General features: G+C 38.5%; 1 protein-coding gene across 4 annotated transcripts in view; it reads right to left on the bottom strand.

Annotated features, from left to right (window-relative positions):
- Positions 1-1,681: 1,681 nt before the first annotated feature.
- The window catches only part of NFX1 (nuclear transcription factor, X-box binding 1), a 72,712-nt gene continuing 48,811 nt past the window's right edge, over positions 1,682-25,582 (bottom strand). Inside the window, exons 19-24 of one of the 4 annotated variants that reach the window (XM_075745274.1) lie at positions 23,640-23,681; positions 23,179-23,277; positions 16,715-16,781; positions 12,219-12,364; positions 7,116-7,217; positions 1,682-5,652 (exon numbers count right to left, since the gene is read on the bottom strand). In XM_075745274.1, the coding sequence (XP_075601389.1) occupies positions 5,577-5,652; positions 7,116-7,217; positions 12,219-12,364; positions 16,715-16,781; positions 23,179-23,277; positions 23,640-23,681 (532 nt within the window). In that variant the 3' untranslated portion in view covers positions 1,682-5,576. Of the gene's footprint in view, positions 5,653-7,115; positions 7,218-12,218; positions 12,365-16,714; positions 16,782-21,023; positions 22,957-23,178; positions 23,278-23,639; positions 23,682-25,582 lie in introns of those variants that run through there. The other 3 variants (XR_012833989.1, XM_075745275.1, XM_075745276.1) reach the window with 3 other exon arrangements.

Genomic DNA, 25,582 nt, shown 5'->3' on the forward strand with positions numbered 1-25,582 from the left:
AAGGCAAGGAGTAAGGAAGATTAGGATTTCATCTGACACTTTTCATCAGCCATTTAGATTCTCTAGTTTTTGTGAGTGACTGTCAGATCCAGGCGGCAGCACCCAACTGGCCTCCACCAATGGTGACACTGAACACGACCCAAACAGGGTCTGATACACATACACAATGCACGGCACAGATGAAAAAAAGGCTTTTATTACCTCGATGTCCCAGCAGGAGTTCCCCAGTAGTTTCCTGCGCAAGGTAAGCAGCAAGCGGGGACGTCCCTGGCACAGCGGAATGATGGCCCATGGTGAGGAACGATGGGCATGAGTTTATGAGGTTTTTATGTGAGAATGTGCGTGCGCAATAAATCTATGTGATGCAGTGGCTAACGGACAGCTTTGCAAGCGGACATGGAAATAGAGCATGGTCAGCTACAGAGAAGGTGTGCGACAGAGGAATCTAGCCAGGGAGAACATAAGTAACAATGTGCTACAATGTGGAATAGAAATCTCTGCTGCCTTAAGAAAGCATAAAGAGATTTGTTGTAAGGAGTCTGGGAAAGAGCTGTATGTCCTCCCATTCTTCCACACATAACCATACAGTGACAGTGATTGCAATAATAAGTAATGGGGGGAAATGTTTGTAAAATGAATCAAGCAGATAAAGGCATTACAATGGTGATAGTTTATGGTGCTGGGTAGATTCCTAAGGTTCTGTGACAGCAGCATTTCTTAAATTTGTGGCTTCACTTTACTGTATGAAAACCTGCATATTGTCTATTTTCTGAAAAGACCAGATGGATAAGCAGCAAAGCAAAAATGTGTGCGTTTACCTGGCTTAGCCAATGCAGTTTTTCACATGGACCTTTCTGATGCTAGAACCTGAAATAGGGATTCTGCCTTTCTAGACAGAAACCGAGACTGGTCAACAGAGTAAATTTCCAAAGTGCAAGACATAGCAGGCAGTCAGGGAGAAGCCATTAGCTGAGAAACTCCCCAAAAGATAAAGAGATCTGATCATCCCAAGAACCAGTACCAATAGTCAATGATTAGAAGTTACGGAAGAAATAGATGCCACATTCTAGTCCGTGACAGTCCTGAAGTGCAAGTATTTTTTTCAGGCAGAGATTTCTAATTAAGATCTGTTTTGCAATACCTGCAACATGCAATCTTCATCCTCCAAAATATCCTGAAAAGAAAGTCCAAGCTTACTGACAGTTGAGGTAGTAAGACAAAAGTTTTCAGCTGTCTTTCAAGAACTCTTCAGTCTCAGATCATTTCTGGCATTTCTTTGAGTCATCTTGCATTCCACCTGAAATATCAGGTCAGGCCATTGTAAATTTTTCCTGCTATTCTTCATTTCTGTGGCTTTTGCCGCTGGAGATGCATTACTTAGTATTACAGAAGTTTCAAGAGGAAGCAGTTCAAATCATTTCAAGCTTCTGATTTTCAGATTGTTTGCTTCTGGAGTCTCCCTGCCACGCTGAACTGTGTTGGCAGTTTTCATACTCACACACACTCATACACCCACCCCCCTCAACATTTGTCATCCTGTATTTATTAACTCTAATGCTCACAGGGACTTTTAAAGTGACAGTAGTCCTCACCCTCCCAGCTGCACCTGCCCCATACCACTCTTCTTTATAGTCACCATTACAATTGAACAGTGGGCAAACAACAATGAAGGGAGAATGAGTTAAAATCATACATTTTATTGCCAAGTAGCATTTAGGCTGACATAGTAAAGAATTTTTCAGATAAACAAAATGAACATTTCTATTCAGTTAATCATCTCTCCTCTACTTCTGAATCCCAAGAAGGTAGCAGACAATTCTTAATCTCCATTTCCTGGGGAGTCCCTCTTTACTTGCTTCATTCTCCTTACAGCATTCATTTAAAATCACTTCAAATCCAGGAAATCACACCTCATATTTCAAAATTTGAGGAAAAGGATTCCCCAAACTTCCATTTAAATCTTTATTGTTTATCTGTGATATCTCAGTCTTCCAACTTTGTGATATCAATACAAAGCTTGCAAACAATTCCAAAGCACTGATCTTTCAACTTAGATTAATTTCAGGCTTATAAAGAAAGTAATTTTATACCTGTAACTTGAAAAAAATCAAGTACAAAATAAAACTTTCAACAAAGAACTTAAGAATAAGTGTTTTTAAACAATTTTACTTTGCTCAATTCATTATGCGGCAGATATTGTACAAAACTGCCACAGAAATGGTGGTATTGAAGTCTACTATGCATTTTACACAATTTTGGGTTAAACCCAAGCACTGAATATTCAGAGCACTTTAAACATGTTAAACAATATAGATAGGTAATAGCACAGCCCAAATGCCAAAGTGTCTGCCTATTTTATACACAATTTTAAAAGCACTTCATGAAGTTGCATGAATTCCAACTGACATCACATAATTTTATTTCAAAAGATGCTTATTGCAGAGAACTTTTTTCAAATAAATTTACAAGAAACAATATTATTCTTAGGGAAAATGACAAGCATATTGAAGCCTAAGTCTTGGTTCCAGTGATGTCAATACGATTTTTGACACTGACTTCACTGATGCAAGAATTTCTTTTATCCACTCATTTTTCTATTAGATAAACAGTGTAAAGGCCAGCCCAGATTTACAAAATAGCTATTTGAAAAATATTTCCATGAGGCACACATGCAATATGAAGACCAGTTATCACAGATATTAAAACTACAGCCTTTAGTACTATTCCATATGAAAGTCACAGATGCATAGCAGCAAAAGCAAACCAGAACAGAGAGGAGAGCAGCACTGTTAAACTTCGCTGAGTTCCTTCTTAAGGCTATGTAACTGTCTTCTGGGAAGAACGACATCAATACTTTCTTTTTGGTATTACTTTCCCGGTTAAATGTATCATGTTTTTAACCAAGTTACTAAAATGCATTTCAAAATAAATGTTTCTGTACATGTGACTTGCTTCACAACTACAGATATGCTTCAATAGCTATGATTTAGAGATGTGTAACACACAAATCCATAAAAATGTTTTAACATTCATGTAGTTAAGAGGTTTAGTGATGAGAATTATGACTTCTCAGTATAAACAGATTCAGTAATAATTATTAGTCTCATCTTGAGAAGCTGAAGATTACATGGGTTTTCTTATTGAAAGCAGTGGCAGAATACTTGACTGCTGAAGTCCACCTCACCAAGGTTCACAATTTTATGTTAAAGCCATGATCTGATAAAAACTGCAAACAGCAGAGCTAAATATAATGCTGTTAAAACCTTTTAAGTTTTAAATTTCAAATCAGAAGTACAAATGTGAAGTTTTAGCTATATTCATGTGAAACCGTGAAAAGTTAAACTGCTTCAGCTTTATTCTATTTATCAACTAAAGCACTTTGGTTTTCTGTAACGTTAGGTCTACCTATGATATACCAACTGCTTGTGCTCCAGTGTACGTGCACCTAACTTTATACTCTCAGCTCACCAGACACGTGCCAGTTCCTGTCCAGAACCTACATTTGCGGTATAACTATGTACATTCTCCTTAAGAGGTGTTACTAGCTTGAAAACAGTGCTATATTAATGTAGCTCTGAATTTCAAAACCAGAATTAGCCTTTGTCTGGCCACATTGAGCTGGCACTTGTCTGCAAGCACTGGCATAGATACAGCCCTCACAATGAAGGGATTGAAGAAACACATTCCTGGAAAGATGCCGAGCAACTTATTTCTTCAGCTGAACTTAGCAAAGCAGCGTACCTTGTAGAATCAAAAATTAATTTGCTGAAGAAATTAAGGGCAATATAAGCTATGTTAATTTATTTTTCATTTCTGTTCACAAAATACTAGACAAAAAAAAAATTAAATCACTACATGAAAATTAAAAGCCTGAACACTCGAGAATCCTTCTGGTAACTGCTTTACCTGAAGCATATCCATTTCAAATGTTCAGAAAGATGTAAGACTGCATTTATTTTTTTTTTAATGTGAAATAAGCTCCTACAAAAATAGGATGCATTTTAATTTTTAAAACATTTTGGGGGACAGATATGGTCTGTGAGTTTGCTGCTCATTCTTTCATGTTTCACAAGCTGTTCAAGATGAAACAGCCACAGAATGCTTCACAGTTAAGGCTCAGGGTCATATAACTGTAAGTGAATGGATAACTGCCTTCCATTTTCTTGGCAACAAATCTCACATTACACTGTAGTAAACTGGCTGAAACATAAATAAACAACAGATGACAGTCCTCTGCTAGATAGATCAGTGTCTTCATTATACTAAGCCCCTTTTAGCAGCAGCCTCTGATGCTGTACAGGGTACTTGCCTCCAGTGTTACATGTAGCAAGCCACAAGGAACAAGAAAGGGAGTGTATGAGTGTCAGAGTTACTAAAGTTAGTTCAAAACCTTCTCCTCAAGTTAACAGGTATTACTCAAATTCAGAGCTGTGCCACCTCTTCTGATCAGACCTACAATCTCCTCTCCCAGAGAGCTACTCACCTACCTTAACTCATCATCTGGAAACAACTCACTGTCTATGAGACCACTTTGGTGTCTTTCACTGTCACCATCATCCTATTTTGTTCATGGCATTTACCATAAAACAAAGATCTTCCATTGCCAAACAGTTTAGACAGATGGTCCTATAAATTTTACAAATATTGTTCCAAATTCATAACATACATAAACCAAACTTCACACATTCACCTTAAGCTTGCACAGTACAGAAAAATATTATAAATCCCCAATAAAATCATGCAAAAAAACCCCCCAGAAGACCATTAAGCTAACATATCTAAATACAAATTAAACCAAATAAACACCAAAATAATATATAAAGCCTGATTTTGTTCAAGGTCTTGAGTAAAAAAGTATTAATAATTTTCTTGTGTTTTTTTGTGGGGTGTGGGTTTTTTGGTGTTTTGTGGGCTTTTTTTTTTCCTTTTAACACATCAAATTTGAGATAAAGCCAAGTAAGTCTTCATTCCTCACCTTCCCTGAATCCTGGTTCTTCAGATACCAAAGGAAGTCTGTGCTCTTGATGGGCATTTAGTGTATATATTCATACTTAGACTTAATTTTTATTTCCTTCCATGTAGAAGAGTAACTCAAATTCCCAAATTTACCACATTAACACAAAAGTGAATTAATAAAATATGGCAACACTTTAAGAATATTCCCATAAGTGGTTTTGACACAGACTGTTTCTGGTCCAATTTAAGTTGTGCAAGAGCTGTCGAAATAAGCCTTTGAAATTTGTCGTTGTTCTTACTACTCCCAAAAATATATTTGATTACCAGTTCTCTCACTTTAAAGGCATCAGTGGAAATCTACATAATTCTGACAGCACATGAGATAAAAAATTGCACCAAACCCAGGTTTAAAAAGCTATACTACTGTTAAGTATTATGCAGTTACATAAACTGTAAAAATGCATAACTTTTTAAAGTATCACAATCAATCTAATTTTAGATGTTAAATCATGAACATGCTGAACAACTGATCATTTGACAGATAACTAAAAAAGTGCCTCAAACAATAACTTAGTATCTTCACCTCTAAGCTTCTATATCATAATTCTACATCAAGCACTTCAGTCCTGGACATCAAAGTAGTCAATTACTGGCTCTTCTTTTAATGGTTTGTATAAACCACTGTTTCCACTTCTCCTGAAATTATAAGAATATTAGATTTTACTCACTTGCATGAAAAACAAGATTCAAAGTACACTGAAATCACAAACTCCCATAATGTCTCCGTGTGCACATGCACACTGCATCGGTAAATGGCATGCACTTCTAAATTATGTTTTACTGGAAATACTTTAATGCTCCAGAAAGCCTTCGTTAACTGATTTTTGGAAAAAACATACGTTACTAAATTAATGTACATCAATGTGTGGCTGAATTGATCCAATTTGTTTTGGGGGTTTACCAGAAAATACCATTTAGTGGTAATATTTACTAGAAAAACATTACTGTACTGAATACTAGATGTTCAACATGCCTTTTTAAAAGAAAAAGCAAAAGAAAAATTGTTGAAGTGAGTTGATGATCAAACCTGCTTGCTTTTAAAAGCAAGTGTAACAAAAAATACACCAAACCAAACACTGTAAAGATTTTTTCCATAAAACAGTATGAGATCTTCCAGATTTTGTAGAATTAAGCACTTTTAAAGAAATTTCACTTCTAGTAATTGAAAATAAATGGCTAAAGCCCTTTTTTTATTTAATTTTGCCACATAACCCTCTTTCATTTGGGTCACTGAAGACAGGAATCCCACAGACGTAAGTGGAAATAAGAGTAACAACCTTTTTAAAATTCACACTGAGTTACACAGCAAGCAGTCATTTTAAATGTGTGTTTTTCTCTAGATGCTTAGTTCTGAAACAATTTAAATTTTCTGAGAACGGCCTACTTTGTATTCCAGCAGCACCTTAAACACCTAATAGCTGTTGCAATAGTTACTGCAAAATTAAGCTGTCCCTTTCTGCAAACGATACTCCAAAGAACACTATTTTGATTTGGAAATAATTGTGGGAGAAAAAGTTCTGAAAGGTAAACCTGAACAAAGAATAAGCCATCCATTAAAATAATTCATAACTATGAGATGACTACAGGTACTTAAAACTGGCAGGTCATACAAAGTAAAGACTTCTTATTAGACTATTCACCAAGAAGCCTTATATATCCCATCTTCAGTAGTTTTCACTATCTGAGAAAAATGGCAGTTCACCTTTAACCAACTATGTAGTCATATCTACACATGAAAAATACGTTTACTACCATCCAAAGAAATCCCTTTATGCTAGTAAGACATTACTCTTTTACACAGAACAGTTAAATGTAACAAACATCCATCTCTTCCCAACTATTTTTTTTTTTTTAAATAAAGTCCACAATATTTGTTATATTACTACCTCTATACCACATAGTCAATTCTACATTTTCTTAGCACTTAATTGCAGGTTTACTTCTGTGGAAAGACAATCTTAGTGCAGGTTGCAAGCGCCAAAGCTTTGTGTGGGTTAGGAAAACAAAGAAATAGGGAGTATAAAGTTGAAGCTCAGGAACACTCTCCTCAGGTAACCCAGCACAAAAACTGAATACTGTTTTAAAAACAAATTCCTTACTTATCTGTTTGTTTGTAATGAGGAATAGGAGGTGGAGGCCTGCTCTGCATTTCTTTATCTAGCACGGAAGTTAAAGTATTACTTGGACAAATGGATTTCCCTCTAGAGAAATAAAAGAAAGGTTATTTAATTCAATAGGAAATTATATTCATTAAGAAGTTAGGGCAAAAGAGTTACATTTATAAGTAGCAGTTATGGTGTCAGAGTTCATACTTGCATACTTAAATCATCTATTCAAATATTTAATTTTCCAACCACAGAGACCAACAACGTGCAAAGTCCATTTTCATTATGAAGAACAAGATACCCAGTATTCTAAATGTTTCTTCATCTCTGTCTATAAAAGATGCAGAAGCAGCTTACTAGATTTGAGTGTTGGTGCCCAGATTCCTTCCTTTCTGCATGTGAAGTGCACTACTCCTTTCTACTGTGAAGGACACAACATGATCAACTGTTAAAATACCAAAAACGCACTACTTGCATTCTAGGGCAACACATATCTGTTCTCTCACAGAACAGATATAAGATCAGAAGCAACAACTTAACAGCTTAATTCAGCATCATGTGAACACAGTTCACTGCATCTTCACAACATGTTCTTTAATGTTTTGGAAACATGTTCTTAAACTCTGGCAGTAAGTCATGTTAAACTTGTTTATCACTCTGCACTCAAAGTAGCCCTGCTAAGCAGCCCTCTCCTCCCAGAAACAAAGCAGCAACACTGCCTCTTCCTTGTCAGCTAGCCCAGGTGAACAAGGTCAGAAAAATAGTAACATACGTTAGGGATGGAAAAAAAAAAATCTCTTCCTGTCCGCCACACTAGTTACAATCTATTACGTGATCATGACCACACAATGAAGCATCCCACTTGTGTTTGTCCCATCTGCAATGCAAGGGCCACCCTGTGGGTGTGGTGTAGGACAGTATTTTCCCCAATACAGGATGACAGTGTACCTTAGCATGTATATTTGTATGCTTTAGGCATATATTGGCTGAGAATCACACTCAACTTCAGCATGGTAGGCACTATTATAATTTAACTGCAAGACTGAAAAACCTTCCACTATCAGCATCTTTTCCATTCACAGCTTCTTTTTCATCTTTTCTGGGGGGTGAATAAGCTGAATAAATTAAAATTCTTAAACCTTGTCAAGGTCAATTTCTTACCCTTCTTGCACCTTCCTCTAAATCCATGCTACTGACATTTTAAGATCAAACTACTTCTGGTAGACTAAACTGGATTACTTTCCTACTTCTGTCTGAATGGTTTATAGTGACTATTAAGAACAATTTCTTCACTGAAAGAGTTGTCAATCACTGGAACAGACTGCCCAGGGAAGTGGTTGAGTCACCATCCCTGGAGGTATTTAAGACATGTAGACATGGCGCTTAGGGATATAGTTTAGTAATGGACTTGGCAGTGTTAGGTTAATAGTTGGACTTGATCTTGAGGGTCTTTTCCAATCTAAATGATTCTATGTCAATCACTAAACAATGTTTCCTCAATATTTATTTTATTATTGAATTTTTAAACAAACTCCCCCCAGAGCAAAATCCTCTAGACCATGAGATTCTATGTTTTCCAATCACAAAATGGATAAAAAGTCTTTCTCTCCTTTAGCTCCAAGTCTGGCATATAAAGCCAAATGCTCCAACTATCATTTCAGTTACCTCTCAACTATAGAGCCCTACCCAAAAAGACTAAAAGAGGCAAAGGTAAATGGGAGAATATTTTGTTGCCTTCTTTCATTTTTATAAACTGTGGCATGCAAAAACATGGAAACCCAATTGACCCGATAGGCCAAAAAAAAAGAGAACGGCTAGAAAGACCTTCACCAAGTAAGGTGTCTGTCTTCTCTAAAACATTAGGCTACATCTTGCTTGTGTAGTAAAAAAAGAAAATAAATGAGAGTTCTGGAATGCAGAAAAACAGAACACTTGGAAGAATACACGTATTTCTACAATTAACTAAAAAAAAAAAAAATCTTACTGGAAAAGAGAATGTTCCCACATTGCAATACAGTAAATACAGCAGCTCTGCTCTGAAGTGGAATGTTCCCAGGATGTAGAGGGTTAATATATCAAACCTTTAAAAATGAGGAGGGATCAAAGCCTTGTGGACAGTTAGAGGGGATCGTGGAACCAAATTTACTTTGGTCACATCAAGGTCTAGCCCTGTTTTTGCTTTGACAAGATTTAGTGTCCCTCAAAAAAAAAAAAAAAAGCAGAAGAGATACACAACAGACTGTCCAGCCATGGAACCACAGAGGCTTTATAGACAAAAAAAAAAAAAAAAACAACCTATCAATTCACACTGAAGCAAAACATACACCACTTCCTGTATAACTTGGTGACACACAGGACAATACTAGACTGACTCCAATCTCCCCAAAATTCTATGAATATTTCTATTCATTGGTTTTAAAAAAAAAAAAAAAAACACCACCACAAAAACCCCCAAACCAACCTGCCAATCATACTCAGCTCATCTGGAAGAAAACCAAACAACTGAATTCAACCAAATACGTGTACAATGCAAAAAATCCCTTGACTAATTAATTGCCAGGAAGGAGGAAGAAAGCAGACACACACACCCCCCCGCTAACATAAATCATAGTTATCTATCATCAGTTGTAATAGAACTGTGGAGATGGTAGCAACAGGCTCTGCAAGTACTTTGGACATTTTGTTATGAAATTTGCCATTGTTCATTCTATTAACTTACTCTCAAAGTAAGGAAAAAAGACAACTGCCTGCCCCAAGTACCAAAGATGAGATGACATTTTTAGCAGCACTCAAAGCAAAAGCAAGAACATAACTAACTATCTGCTGACTATAAGGCACTGATAGTGCTGACAGGATGGCCTGTTGTATAAAACTGAACTGTGGAAATCAGGACTCAAACTTATCTTCTCCTTAAAGACTAGAAGTTATAGTTTTGTAACTGCAGGATGGATCAGCATTGATCTGTTTTGGTACGAACTACTACAAAATTCCTTGCCGCTAATCTGTCCAGAACTGACTCCACATAGCCTTGCAATAATGATCAATCAGCTTTCAGACAGAGCAGGTTTTGTAAGAAGTGTCTCTAAAAGCTCATACAGTTTGGGTGGAAGCAAGTGGCGCTCAATCAATCTCCTGATGGCCTAGACTTCACATATCTTATCTCAAGAGGTAACACATACTATTCTCAGGGCAAACGATGTCAAGATTGAAGGAAAATAGTAAGAAAGAGATGTAGCTCTCTTCTGGAGCAGAATTACTGTTAAAACCATTTTGGCTAGTGACCTGTAGCATTATTTGTGCTTAAATTACTTAAAAAGCCTTAGAAGTTAGAGATGTTCAGATGCAGTCATTGGAAAAGGCCTGTGTGATTGCAAAAGGGGTGGGGAGAAAGTTAGCTTCTTGTCACGGCAGAGGAGAAAATTCCTAGAGAGTGAAGGGTAGAATAAAAGTCCTTAAAGCAATAGAGTACCCTCAGGAAGTCATCAGAACTTCTGTCAAATTGGAAGTGAAGTTATTCCAGATACCAGAAAGGCTGGAGAGACAGTTAAGTAAAATGAACTTGAGATCAAGTACTGAAGTGTGTCCAGAAAAACTTAAAGAACCCAAATGACAACTCTGTTTCCTCAGAGCATATAATTTCCTTTCAACCCTACCACTGGGATGTACAGTTTTTGCCTTCTGTGATGCAACTGCCATGATCTGATAGGAGTGTTCCATGTAGTTACAGGGGTTTTAGTTTCTTTACGGTTTTGTTCCTGCTAGTCTTGTGTAGCCTGCAGCTAGGTATCCACTCCTGAACTGTCTCCAGACTGGCCTCATTGAAAGGAAACAAATTCCTGGGTGAAGAAGAATAATAGATGAGACTATGGCAGGATGCATTTTTCTCAGTGAGAATAATGTGCAGGGACCCTGTCACCTTCCTGAAAAGTCCCCTTGTTCGTGACCCTATTGTTCTCCCTAGAAGGAACAGGAAAAGGATGGGTTTTACAGGGATGACGGTTCTCAAAAACACTTCCAGGATGTCTCAAGTCCATACAAGCTGCTTAAACACCGGTCACTACATAACAAGTTCAACACCTTTTAACAGGCTCTGGCATCCAGAGTTATTTGTAGGAGGAGGAAATTCATCTGAGTAGGACTTCAAGAAACCACTGACAGGTACAGTGAAGCACATGTGTCAACTTGGAGAGGAAAGGCTTCCCCTTTTCATCATACCAGTCTGGACGTTACCTTTGAATCTTGTTCAGGAGGAATCTGGTATTGCAACTGCTCAAAAGATGGTGACTGCAAAGATGACCAACAGGAAAGGGCACTTGCAAGGATTCACTCAGGGTCTTGTACTTCAAACACCAGAACTGTAATTCAGATCAACCTTGACAGTCAATACTGGGAATGCTCTCTATAACAGTGGCAATGCTGTACATCAGTGATTCTAATGCAGCTAATATGACAGCTCTTACTGATGTGGTAGAATGATGATGGAGGCAGGGGCTGAGGGCAAAGCAGATTTGTGGTGTTTATTTCTAGATATCTGGAAGAGGAAGAAGCCTGGTTGGAGGAAGCTTTCTTAGCCTCACGGAGACTTTCTCACTCCTCTGACCAACCTGTATGGTGATGTTATCATTTCAATGACACAGTGGGGGAGTGTGAAGAGGAAGAATAATCTCTTTGCCTAGCATCATTTTGAATTATCTATACTTGGAGGAGCCCATAATAGAAATCCATGGGGAATGCTGAGAATAGGATGAAACAAAATGAATCAAACCATTTGGACTTTCTGGTGACTACTAGCCCCTGGACTTGAAGAAGCTGTTGTGAAATACTCAAAAATATCATCCTGGAACTTGAGCTACCTTTTGTCTGAGGCTTCAATGTTTTTTATGTCTTGAAGAAGTGGCAAATAAAAAAACCAGTAAAAAGCAGCTTTGGATCAATCCACTGAAATAAGAAACATTGCTACGCAGCTGAAGAATATTCTTAGTAGACCACTAGGTGTTGCAAATCGCATTGTAAATAAACTCATTCAAGTAAGTGATAAGAACATCCAACTATTTAAACTATAGTTAATACATTTGAAAACAATAATGAATTACGTACTTCACTGCAGTGATGACAACATTACGCTTTGGTTCGTTGTCATAGCTCACACTTTCAATGCCATAAACCTGAGCTAATTCATGGATGATTCTGCGGTGATCTCTGTTCATTGGTGGGTAACAATGGCTCTTCTTTGTATGCTTGCCCTGAAGTCAAGAGAATGAGTTAAAAAAAAAAAGAAAATGAAAAAAGGTAAAGTTTTCTTTCAGGTGGATGGGGGCGGGGGGGGGGGGGGGAGGAAAAAAAAAAAAAAGAAAACGCTGCTACCTCTAAAGTTTTGCTGCTATGACAAAATTAGTATCACAAATTGCTAATACCTCAGTATTGACAGAAAACTCATCTAAGAAGTATCCATTTATTTCCCAAAAATTAAACTATGTGTTCTCTACTGTTTCTATCACCTTGAAGTATACACACAGACATGCATCTTAAGTTTGAAATACAAATCCTGAATGTATCCATTCTACTTCCATCTCAAAGCAGCAGTATAAATTTTTAATTTTTATTTTTCAGAATAATCTACTATTTTTGAATCAGATCTAATTTTGTTTTTCAGACTGGCTTTGCAATGCACATATTGCAGATAGCTACAAAGGTGTCAGATTTATCACTTCCCTCTACCAAAGAAGCTATTTATCTGCAAAATCTGCCACGTAATGGCATCAATAGACTTTTTATTAAATAAAAACAAAATTGTAGTTTTAATTTCAGTTAATCTAGAAATAAAGAAAATAAGCCATGTCTTCAGTCAGAAAAGATTTAGGAGTCATGATAAACAAACAATGCAACGCAGACTGAGACATAAGGAGGACTTCGGGACAACATAAATACCTGTGGGTTGCAAGATGAGACATGACTTTTACAAGGGAGAAAATAAAGCCTCTAAGACTTCCAGAAATAAAAAGAAAAGGTATGCAAGAAGAATTGAGTAGAAGAGCAACTTTACAGTGCAAGGGACACGTTCCCTTTTACACCATATACACCACCATTATGAAGGAAAAGAAAGTCAGAACATGGCCTCCGCACATGCTGTCACTCATATCTTCAAGATGGGCAAGGAGGATACATGGAGCTACAGGCTGGTCAGCCTCACCTTGATCCCTGTGAAGGTGATGGAGCAGCTCATCATAGAGCCACTTCCAGGTACACAAAGGACAAGAAAGCTCCTTGGGAGTAGTCAGCTGTGATTTCACCAGCGTTTCACCAACTTGATAAACTCTGATGATGAACTGAGGTGCCTGGTAGATGAGTGGAGAGCAGTGGCTAGCTTCTACCCAGCCTTCAGTAAGGCCTCTGACACTGTCTCCCATAAGAGCCTCATAGCCCCTCAAGCTGTTGCTGTAGGGGCCAAGTGAGCAGATAGTGAGGTGGATTGAAAACTGGCTGAATGGCCAGGCCCCGAGGGTGGTGATGAGCGTCGCAAAGTCTAGTTGGAGGCCAGTAACTAGCAGTGTGGCCTGGGAGGGGAGAGGAGGAGGGGCTGCATACTGGGTACAGTCCTATTTAACATCTTCATGATGTTCATTTCATGTTCTTTGTGATTTGGATGACAGGACAGAGCATACCCTGAGTGAGTCTGCCAATGACACAAAGTTGGGAGGAGTGGCTGATATAGGCCAGAGGGGCATGCTGCCATCCAGCACAACCTTGACAGGCTGGACAAACGGGCTGAACCTTGGGAGGTTCAGCAAGAAGTGCAAAGTCCTGCACCTGGTGAAGAACAACCCCACGCATCAGTATATGCTGGGGGCCCCCCAGCTAGAAAGCAGCTTGGCAGAAAAGGACCTGGGGGTCCTGCTGCACACCAAGTTGAACGTGAGCCAGCAACGTGCCCATGCAGCAAAGGCGGCTACTGGTATCCTGGGCTGCATTAGGCCAGGTATTGCCAGCAGGTTGAGGGAGGTGATCCTTCCCCTCTGCTCAGCACTGGTGAGCCCACACGTGGCGTACTGTGTCCAGTTCTGGGCACCCCAGAACGAGAGAGACACGGACATACTGGAGAGAGTCCAGTGAAGGGCCACTAAGATGATAAGGGACTGGAGCATCTCTCCATTGAGGAACGGCTGAGTGAGCTGGGACTCTTCAGTCTGGAGAGGAGGAGGCTCAGAGGTGGTATTAGCAGTGTCTATAAATACCTGAAGGGAGGCTGTAAAGAAGACAGAGTCAAACTCTTTTCCATGGTGCCCGGTGACAAGACAAGAGGCGACCAGGCACAAGCACAGGAGTTTCCCTCTGAACATCAGGAAACACTTTTTTACTGTGAGGATGCCTGAATACTGGCACAGGCTCCCCCAGAAGGCTGTGGCCTCGCCATCCTTGGAGATACTCAAAAGCCATCTAGACGTGGTCCTGGGCAACTGGCTCTAGATGGTACTGCTTGAGCAGGGTGAATTGTACAAGATGACCTCCAGAGGTCCCTTCCAATCTCAACCATTCTGTGATTCCGTGAAACAACTACAGCCTCATGAGCAGAGCACAAGTCAATGCACTGTTACCAAATGGGCTCATGTACAGAGGCACAGGAAGTTTGTAAGCAATGTAAATAACACAAATATAGAATGGTTGTCTGTTTTAAACAGAAAACTGGTAATCAGGAATCTAAACATTTCAAGAAGGAATTGGACAGCCTTGTGAAAGTTAACACATAATTAAATGAAGAATTTTTAGGGACAGAACATTAGGATTGTCATGGAAGTCCTCAGGTTGGGTTTGCCTACTGAAGACTGATGAGAGAAGAATGATTTATCTGTATTTGCATTATAATATATGAATACCAAGCTTCAAGGCTTGTGTCACTTGCCTTTGGTGTTCAAAAAGAAATCTCTTCGCCTTTGAAATGTAATTTGACTTCTGGGGTCTTCTTGTACCTTATGGAATAGCAAATCCCAACAGCCTGAGGGGCAGGAGGGTGCAGAACTAATCCCTGAGATACTGAATTGTCATGTGGGCCTAACTTGTTCATGCTGACCATGATAAAAGCTTAAGCAACCACTGACTAAGTGATTCTTCCCCTTAGGTCAGACAGGGAATAAATTGTCACATCTGGCTTGTTTTCTTTTTTCATTCTCTTCTGCAATGTAGAAGCTCTTATACAAACAGATACAATTTATCTGCTTTGTAGGATCATTATTTAACAAATAGTTACTGCTGAGAACTAAAGCATTAGAGATGCTCTTGAGCTCTCAGATTCTCTCGTTCTGTCACATTTGTCAAATTCAAGACCTGTGGTTGCCCTTTTTTATATATATTACACGTCCTGCTTGGTTTGATATTAGTATAGGCATATACACTGGTATACACAGTTATATATATAGAAATATATATGTGTGTACACTTGTGCATATATGTGTGTATAATAAAGGCTATATATAAAGGTATATGTAAAACAGGATAACCACAAGCAACACAACACTGGGCAAATTATTTTTCGGTGATAACTGTTCTATGCATCTATTATCAAGCATCTGAGTTTGGAGAGGCCTTAACGTAATTAGACACAGATGGCCCCCTTTTAGACTTTCATTCCAATGTGGAAAACAACAGGCAAGGACATTAGACATATGGACAAGTACAAAGATTGTTTAAGAAACATCATACAAAAAAAAAAGAGGAATAAGATTCAGTAACTGTCCTCAGGGGGTAGAGGGAAGGAAATTAATGCTTTCTATAAAAGGTTAACTCTTTATTGAGCTAAAGGCAACTGAGTATAGTATGGTTTACACTGTCCTTTGAACCACATATACCAGCTCAGGCACAGTGCAGCAGCAAGCCAGGAATATGCTAACCCTATAGGCCTGAAGGCAGAATTCTGCTTTCACTGAAAAACCTATGATTGTGTCTGTGGTATCAACCTCTCTAGGTATACTGGAGTCTGCCAAACAACTGTGGCTGAATCTGAGTCTATTTACAGAAGGAGGAGGACTACCTCACACACTGGCAAATGCAGGAAGGTATCCACCATTTTGTGAACAAGTTCTACGAGGATGAGAAGAACCTAGGCCTTCCTCCTCAAAGTCTGAACCTTTAAAGACCATCTTTGACAATTAATACTTTATTAATGGATATCCAAAAATTAATGATAATCCACTGATGCATGACAGCCTAGCACTTGTTGAATCTTTAATCAAAGCTTGGCTGTCACCAAAGTGATCCTGAACTAGTATGTCTCTGTATAGGGTTTGCGTGGCAAGGTTTTGGTAGTGGGGGTTGTGTGGGGAGCTACAGGGGTGGCTTCTGTGAGAAGCTGCTAGAAGCTTTCCCTGTGTCTGACAGAGCCAATGCCAGCCGGCTCCAAGACGGAACTGCCGCTGGGGCTAAACCACATCAGTCTCCTAAAAATTTTTTTCTATTTACAATTAAAAACGTGCACTCTATTGGAGCCCAAACAGATCTAGTATCAGCTCATAACTATTAGTACTAATAAGGTTTAGTAACATCAAACTCCCCCCAAACTAAACTGTTTCTTATAATGTCACACAGAATATCTGAATACTGACCTTATTCACAGCTTCCACAAGCATCCTCATTTCCTTCTCAATGTCACTGACAAATTTTAAATCCTTCCTGCAAGAACAGCATTCTAGGTAAATGAGGCAAGAGTGTGTACAAGATACAATATCTTCATCTTTTGTAACATTATTTTCAACAAGAACAAAATTAAAGAACTCAATTGACTGAAGCAGAAGCAGGAGAGCATATTTTGATTATATATTACACTCTTTGCATTAAAAAAAAGTTAGTATGTCATCATTATTACAAAAATAATGAATTATTTTCCCTTCAACCCTTGGAACCCAACATAAAATTCTATGATACAACTCTACTGCCTGACAATACAATTCTACATTTTCAAATGGATAACACAGATTTTAAAGTTGCCATTTCAGGGTTTTTAAATCACTTGTCGTTAAAGCAATTCACTTAATTAGAACACATGATTAGACACAAGAATGGGGATTGGTAAACAGAGTGAAGTTCTTCTCCAAGAGAGAGGTAAACCACATTGACTTTGGTCTTCAACTCATCTAGCATAACAAATTAATAAGAACAAATGAAGTGTAAGGCTACTTGAAAGCAAACAAAGTATTCTTGATATGAGATATTATGGATTTTACTTTTTTTTTTTACCTTGCTTAATCACAGTAGGTGAAGTCTTTCACATAAGGATGAGCTTTGCCCTTTGTTCTTCAATAAGCAGGTAAACTAACTCCAAAAGTAAGGTTATTTGTTAGGGCACCATCCCCACAGGGGAAAAAGGCTACCTTAAAATTTTACTTCTCAAAAGCTGGTTAGTAGTAAATAACCTTATTTCTTCACAAATAGGCACCATTCCATACCAACACAACATCACTTTGTGAACGATGTCGGAATTTCATCAGTCAAGAAGTGCCTACCAAAGTAGACAATACCATCCTTAGTAGATGTCCTACCAAAGTTCTGGACGCTGAAGTGAATGTATCATCAAAAGACCAAAAGGTCTCAAGCAAACATGCAAAATGGCAACATTGAGTAGCTCAGCTACCAACATCACTTGATTACTGGTACAATGGACTCAGCCCTTCACTGGAAAACCTTCAAGGTAACAGTGGATAGACATTGCCTGTAGTTATCAGAACTCCTAGATTTTCAGTGGAGAAAAGTATTACATTGGGAGAAGTGCAAAAAGGACCTGGACTTGTAGAGTTAAAAGAAAGGGACCTCCAGACACCTAGGCTATGAGATACACAGTCAGCTCATGCGACATGAGGTTTTGGGAAGAATATTGCAGCAATAATCTCAGGTTCAAAAAAACACCCCAACAAAAACAAACAAACAAACCTAACAACAAAACCCAACAAACCAAAACCACTGATCCCTTCAGGGTGAGCTTAACTCCACAGAGTCAGAAAGCAAATACTGCATGGAATGCCAGCCATGAACATCCAAATTTCAAGGATCACAAGAGGCAAGAAAAAAAAAAAATGGAACCAACAATTCAATGAGAGGGTCCACAAGCATCTGATGTGTAATATTTAAAAACCTACTGAGGAACCAGCTCACAGTGTGGGGGATAAGTCAACAAAATCAACCCTTTAGGAGCCTATAAAAACAGAGTCACCAGTGAAATTAACCAGGCAGGGAGTTCTTTCAGAAATACTTAGAACATGTCTCAGCTTCAAGAAATCCCAAGATAGTCAAGACTGATATATTCAAATAGGAAGACAAAACACAAAGCATGCTATGCTGAGGACAGGGTGGGGGTGAGGTGTGGCAGTAGCAGCAGAAATCAACTCATTAAGAGAACGTTATTTCCCTGTAGGAAAGGAAATTTCATGGCCAACACTAACATCTCTAGTTCAAATGACTCTAAAGAGCAGAAGCAGGACATTACTGCCTTTTACTTGAAACATACTACACAATGGCTGAGTTGTGACTACCCGTACGTATGCTCAAAGGTGAGGGAAGTGTTTTATGTGCACTTTGTACCTCCAGAATCTTTCATACAGAACTTCACGGAAGAACAACTCTGAATGCTCTGATGATCTGAGTAAGCCCCAACCTACAGACTGTTAAAACAGGAACAAAAGGCAGGCCAATGCAGATGGTGGGAGAGACAGAACAATTGCTTTTTCTTTGGACTCATCAAGAAGATTCAGAGGGAGCATAATTTGGGTTGAGGAATCTTCAAGGAAATGGTGGACTTCAGTATTCCTTAATCTGAAACCTTCCTTTGCAAGAGGTACTCTCAACAAACATCTGGATTGCCCTAGAGAGTTCTGGATGCATCACTGAACAACTGAGGCAATACAACAGGAAGATGCATCTTCTGTATCTAGATGTTCAGAGTGAAGAACAGTACTTCAGGCTGTTTACTCCTCTGCCAGTAAGGCTGATGAAGTACAAGTAAGATTTTATTCACAGTATTAAACTTCCCTTTGAGATCACCAGATGAAACAGTGAAGAAAAAATAAAGTCACTTTCCTTTCCCAATTTGGAGGCAAACCTCATTAGATTGCCATGACATGAGGGGAGTGTCAGGTCAACATGCAAGGAAGTATACTCTTTATTCCTAGCTATACAGAAGCATGAACCCACACTTCACTGAAGGGCACAAAGAAGCCTGCAGTTACCAAGAAACATTGGAAAGCTTGACTGTTAAAGAAGGTCTTGTGAAAGGCCAAGGGTAACAGAAACTATCCATCAAGATGAGCAAGAAAATGAAACCTGTTGTAAATCATTTCACAAGATGAAAAAAAAAAATCCTGCAAGTTCAGTAGTCTTCTCTGTATGATACTGATCAGATACCTGGGTGAGTAGGGATGGTAAGAACTGGCTACTGCTTATTTCTCACCTGCGCTTGTCTCTGGTTTGGGTCTTGCAGTTTTAGGTTGCTTGTTTTGGTGTCTCATCAGCTTGCTCATATGTTGTTTGGGGAATTTCATTTGTGGTTGCCCTGAGCTGGAATTCACTTGCATATTTACCAATTAACCAATGTACAAATCATACTGCCCTATCAAAACCAAATGGAGTATCTCCATTTCCCAGGATATTGATGAGTATCTATTACCTGAATGAAGTATTTTCTCAAGTATTTTTAATTCTTTTGGGTTATTCATCTGAGCTCTTACAATAAGTTTTCCAAGTTTTGCCAAGTGTGATGTTTTCTTGTTTTATTTTAAAAGGAATGTTGTTACTGCTTACTAGCACACAAATCATGACTTGCACACAATTCTTTCTATTAAGCTATTTAGGACTAATTATGGCCATAAAACCAGCTAACTGCTCATTGTGAGCTCCTATGTTCTAACCTGCAATAGATACTTACTGAAAAATAAAGTACGGTAAAGAAATGAAGTGGTTCTTAGAATAAATACATCTGATCTGACAGTAGGTATACTGAAATTCTACAGTGTGGGACTTAGTGTCTCTTTTTCTGTGCAGTGTCTGTAAATGGTGTACATTAGGCTTCTCCTCGCCTCCTTCCGTTGCATATAAGCAGTAGCAGGCCTACTGCCATTTCAGTTCCACTCAACCACACTACTTAAGAATGTTCATCATTGCTTGGCTTTTCACTGTAGTTCTTACTGTAGATTTTTTGCTTCCCCTAGATTTTTCTGCCTTTGCCAAAAACCTCCTCATTTTTTGCAACACTTGCTAGTGCAAGATTTTGCCTCTAAGCAACTGACATTCCAGGCTTGCAGTTTGCCAGTCATGTGCTTGAGAAGGTACCCTCACTGCCCCTTCCTTCAGGCTTCAGTTCTTAAGTTACAAAGGTATCCTACCCCTAAACTGCTCCTGTACACTGCTCCTGTTGTCAGATCACACACAGGAATGCTTGGATCTGCCGTCATTGTCTACAACAGCATGTGGAGGGTTAACTCTTGGGAAGACTGGCTAAGAAGATGCCTACGAAGGAACCATCTCCCTCTGTGTCTCTCTAGACTTAACTATTTGATCCGAGATTTCCCTGGTCCATACAGCTACTGTGGGGCCTTGCACAGCCAGTGACAAAACAAGAAAATTCTCTTCTGTGTAGCTCCATGTGGCCAGATATTCCAGATGTCCTCCTCTCCTTCTCCAGTAGTCTCAATTCATCAAATAGCAGCTTTAGCACCATCCTTGTCAAACTGAGCATTGATACTTGTTTTAGTCTACTCTCCAACTTCATGTCAACAGGCCAACTCAAGCATTTGCTTGCTCTCTGTGTCTATTTCTGGAGCCTCTTAGAAAGGTAAGCACTGAGTGTTCAGCCAGTGGATCTGTACCCCCTGATCTGTGTTCAGTTGTACTGGTACAGTCATCTCCATGCTAGAAGATGGATCTCCTGTCACTCTCCTACAAAGGAGACATATTATCTTGGCATGCTTCCACTTAGTCATTTTCCTCCTGTTACCTGGAGTTGTACCGCATCTTGGAGCTTTAGGGTTCTGTAACTAAAGACTACAGCTCAAAATCAGGAGTTTTCTCAAGTTTTCTCTTTTGTAGATGTGCATTTTTTCAGCCCTTGCCAACGTACCAGCTTCACAGATCAATGCATTGCCTAAACAAGACAGTATCACAGCATTCTACTTGTGGTTTTGGCAGCTGCCACCTTCTTGAGGCAGTGACCCTGAATGCACATGAAGGCAGCTGTCACATTTCCCATCATTCTGAGATTCCATACATAGATGTATAACTTACACTTTGTGGAAAACCACAAGCCCTGAATTCTTGCATTACTGGAGTGACCTGTTCAAGCAAGAATAAATACATCTGTCAAAACTTATACAGAATACTGAACTATGTGAAAAAAAAATACTGTAACAGATACACTTTGTAGATCCTGCCATTATGAGGGAAACCCAGATCTTTTGCAAGACTGCTGAGATAAAAGATCATCAAGAGCAGTCGAAGAAGTTCATAAAGCCATAACTTTACAAATTGCAGACTGGTGCTCTTGTAAAGAGAGATATGTTAATACAGGGAGAAACTAATTTATCTTGACAACTAGATAAATGAAATCAAGTAATTCAATGTGCAAAGTCATTGACCTTACGTCTAACAAAAACTTTTGCTTTAAGCTGTGAATCAGTAAGAATAGCCTGGGTGTATTAGTTTATCCTGAGTTACCAATATGAATTGGCGACAAAGGAAATGCAAGTAAAATCGCAGAACGTCTGAGAAGAGATATTTTAATAGAGAACTGTGGAAGCCTAAAGGCTACTTTTCAAGGTACCTGTTAGACCACCTGGAATACAGTGCATGATTCTGGTCAGTTCTGCTCACGAAAGATGAACACTGCACTATTGGTAGAGAATGGCCGACAGGAAGATGAGATTGGATTGGACTCCAAAAAAAAAAAAAAAAAGGACTACACATAACAATATGCAACACAGTAAGAAAGGGAAAATGTATGCTTTATTTTCTGAAAGAGGTGGAGCAAAGCATATTCTATATACACTTTAGAGAACAGTCCTTATAAAATATCACTTTTAAGTGCAAATACTAATAAAACAGTACCTCCACAATGAAAAGATTCAGCTCTTATCTTGCAGTAGGCTAATCATTTGGAAGTAAAGCTAGAGGAAATTTACTCTAAAATTCTGTGTGGCTATAAAGTTTTCACTTGTCTCAACACATCAGTGAATTAAAAGAAGGATTTTCAAGTAGAAAACATCCTCACAAAAATATGAAATTTACATATCATTAGGATAGTGAAGCAAGAGCAAAACAGATTCAGCTGTTCTAAAAACTCAGAGCTGCTAAAAACTAATGTCATGCCTACAAACACATGAGTAAAAACTTCCTAGATGACACTTACCATTTAAGCATCTTTGTAAAAATGTGTCTGATCCCTCCCTGTCATTCCAGATTGTGTAATATTTATTAGTGTGATGCTTTTGATATTACCTTGACTTTCTATTGCCTCATTTTCAGATATTTCAGTCTAGCAGCCCTCTTTGCAGTCAGCACTGGCATAGGCTTAGCTCTGAATCAATCATTTTATTAATTCAATTTCTTTATGTTTAAAATAAAGGCAGTAAGGGGAAGAAGAAAAAAAAACAACAAAAAAAAGAGACTGGTGGAGGGAAATAATGCCAGGCTTTGACAGCATATTTCATTACTTAGCCATCACTTTTGTCTTTGTCTTGAAAAGTTTACAAGGAGCACTGAGATAGGAGTTGGTTGTGTATGAAAGCAATGGAGATGTGAGAAGTACAGGTACTGATTAGTAGTGAGAAGAATGGTGGAATATGATGCTCCCAGTCTGAATCTGGTCCTGTTACAAAACAAAGCAACCTATTAGGCACTTTTTAGTTTTCAGGTTCTCATTTTGGAGGTCTTGAGAAGTGCACATCACCTCCTCTGCCTCAATTATCACCTATTGCCAATGCTGGAGATGAGTAAACACTAGCATTTCTACAAATAGAACTTTTCTGCATTTCCCATCTTGCTCTCAACACTGTTTACCTATGACACCTGTCATCATTACAACACGTACCTCGCATCTTCTTTTAAAAGGTCACTGTACTTTGGTCCAGAAGAACGGATGTTAAAAGGATCAGAATTATCATCTATTTCAAGAGCCTCAGCAAGACGCCTAAATTTGAGGGTAGGAAGAAAAAACCAAAACAGAACAGAACACAACCAAAATTAAACACACAAATCCCCCCAGCCTCCCAAACATATTGTCACTGAAGAGTAAAGATATGGATTACTAATACAGATGAACAGCTTGAAGAAGAAACATTCTCTACATTTGAAACTACTCATTTAGGACTTTTCACTAGAATATTCTAGTAAAATCTCAGATCACTCAATATAGATCCTTGTAACACAGTAATCATCTCCACATTTATCAGTTCTCTAGGTCATTCAGGAAAGGATTTTTTTTTTTCCCCACATAGCATTAACTTTCTGAACTTGGGACTACTTCTGAAAAAAGGCAAGTTTATTGCCCACCTGTTCCTCTGAAGAGCTAAGCATTCTTCATCACATTGCAACCTGAATTATGAAAGAAAAATACAGTTAGAATCACTGCTGCTACTCATACTTTTCAAACTGTAGCTTTGTTGGTGTCGTATCATTATCACAGCCTAAAGTAGTAAGAAGAGCACGTGAGAAGAGTTTATTGTATTAGATCAGATAATAGAGCTAAAACAAAGATTGTTGAGCATACAAGCCCTTCTCCAAGTCTTGAACAGAAGCTGCAATTACCAAAGCCATATAGAAGCTGAGAAAAACAGCTTCTGAATTAGATTATATTGTTAAATTAGATCATTTGAGAAAAAAATGAAGTTGATATCAGCATTGAGGGGTTGCTAGGAAGGATGTGAAATTAGCAAAGGAAGATGTGACAAGGTCACTTACTCCTATGCATCACAAAAAGTTATCAGCCAGGGAAAACAGGGGAGTTAGCAATGCATATGGAGGATTATGATGCACCATAAAAATCAGTATTTCAAGTGAGCCCATAATTTCTAGTGTCAGTAGAGTTATGAATTTTTCTGTCTCATCTTTGAAAGGTATTTTATATTTCATTTTAAGGGATTAAAATGTCAGAGCAGTATCAAGAGTTCTCCAGAATTTCACAGTGTCAGTTACAAACTTCTACCCCTTAGACTGCATAAGTGAGTTGATTCTGTTGATAATAGTTCCTTGATTTCAAACAAATAATTTCTACAGGGGAAACTGGTTCACTCAATGGCATCTATTATGTCTGGAGACAGACAGCTATATGATCCAGAACTTCTGGTGGTTTCTTGAAGGAGGCAGAAGAAAGCTAACATACTTGCATTCTAAGATCAACTTGGTACTGTTTAAACTCATTTGCTTGAAGAATCATTCTTTCCTCCTCTAAAAGCGGAATGTAGCCAACTTAGAGAAGCTACTCTAGGACCGACCAAATTTGTCGCAAAAAACCCCCAAACCCTAATAAGGAAAACAAACTAAAGTATAAAGTGTCTACAGACAGGACCAGAGAGCGAAACAAAGAAAGGAAATCTCTGCCGTCTGCATAAAATATTCTGCTATTGCAAATGAATAAAGCAGATTTGTAAGTTACTTTGAAAATACTGGAGTTGGACAATAAACTAGAAATTTAAGAATAATTATTTTATTTGCCACCATCTCTTTTCCCCCCACCCCAGTATTTGATAGATGAAGAGTGTGGGGAAGGGAGAATACTTGCTCTGGTTGTCCTTGAATAAAGGCTACTTGCCTCAGTTCAGATACAACATTAGGAAAGATTTGCACAAAGAAAAGTCATCTCTGGTAATTTCAGCTATTCAAGGAAAGGGTAGTACAAGTCTGCCCACACAGAGAGATCTGCAGCAGTGACTACACCACTGTTTATATTACACATTGCAAACACTGGGATACCAGAGACACTGGTGTCTTATTTGCTCTCCTGCTAAGTATACAGCTGTTATGAAAGACTTGCAGCTTCAGAAGCTGAAAAAGTCATACCCCCTTCTTCTACAACCCCACACTCCCATCCTCCCCCACTGAGTTCTAGCGCTGCCAAATGGTTGCTTTCTTCAAATAGTGACTCTTTTTTTGGAGAAGCTAAAGTTCACTTCACATTGTTGAGTGTATTTGTATCTGGTTGCCATTGTGATACAGATAGGAACAAAGTATTTGAGGCTCAACCTGGGTAAAGCAGAGATTATTCTACCGTAATTCTAGAGACAAAAATTAATGCTTATATTGTACATTTTTGAGTATTCAATTAATTGAAACAAACAGGGTAGACTAAAAAAAAACCTCAATTATTGTTTCCTATTTGTGTCTGTCTTATACCATGCTTACACAGTATTAATACTACACTCTTTAAAGTTGCATGCAGGAACCAGTATGGCTCTTTTTTTTTTCACCTTGTTCCTCCCTGCCCTTCTTCTGAAGTA

The sequence above is a fragment of the Balearica regulorum genome, chromosome 2, assembly GCF_011004875.1.
Source record: "Balearica regulorum gibbericeps isolate bBalReg1 chromosome 2, bBalReg1.pri, whole genome shotgun sequence".
NCBI classification, from domain to species: domain Eukaryota; kingdom Metazoa; phylum Chordata; class Aves; order Gruiformes; family Gruidae; genus Balearica; species Balearica regulorum.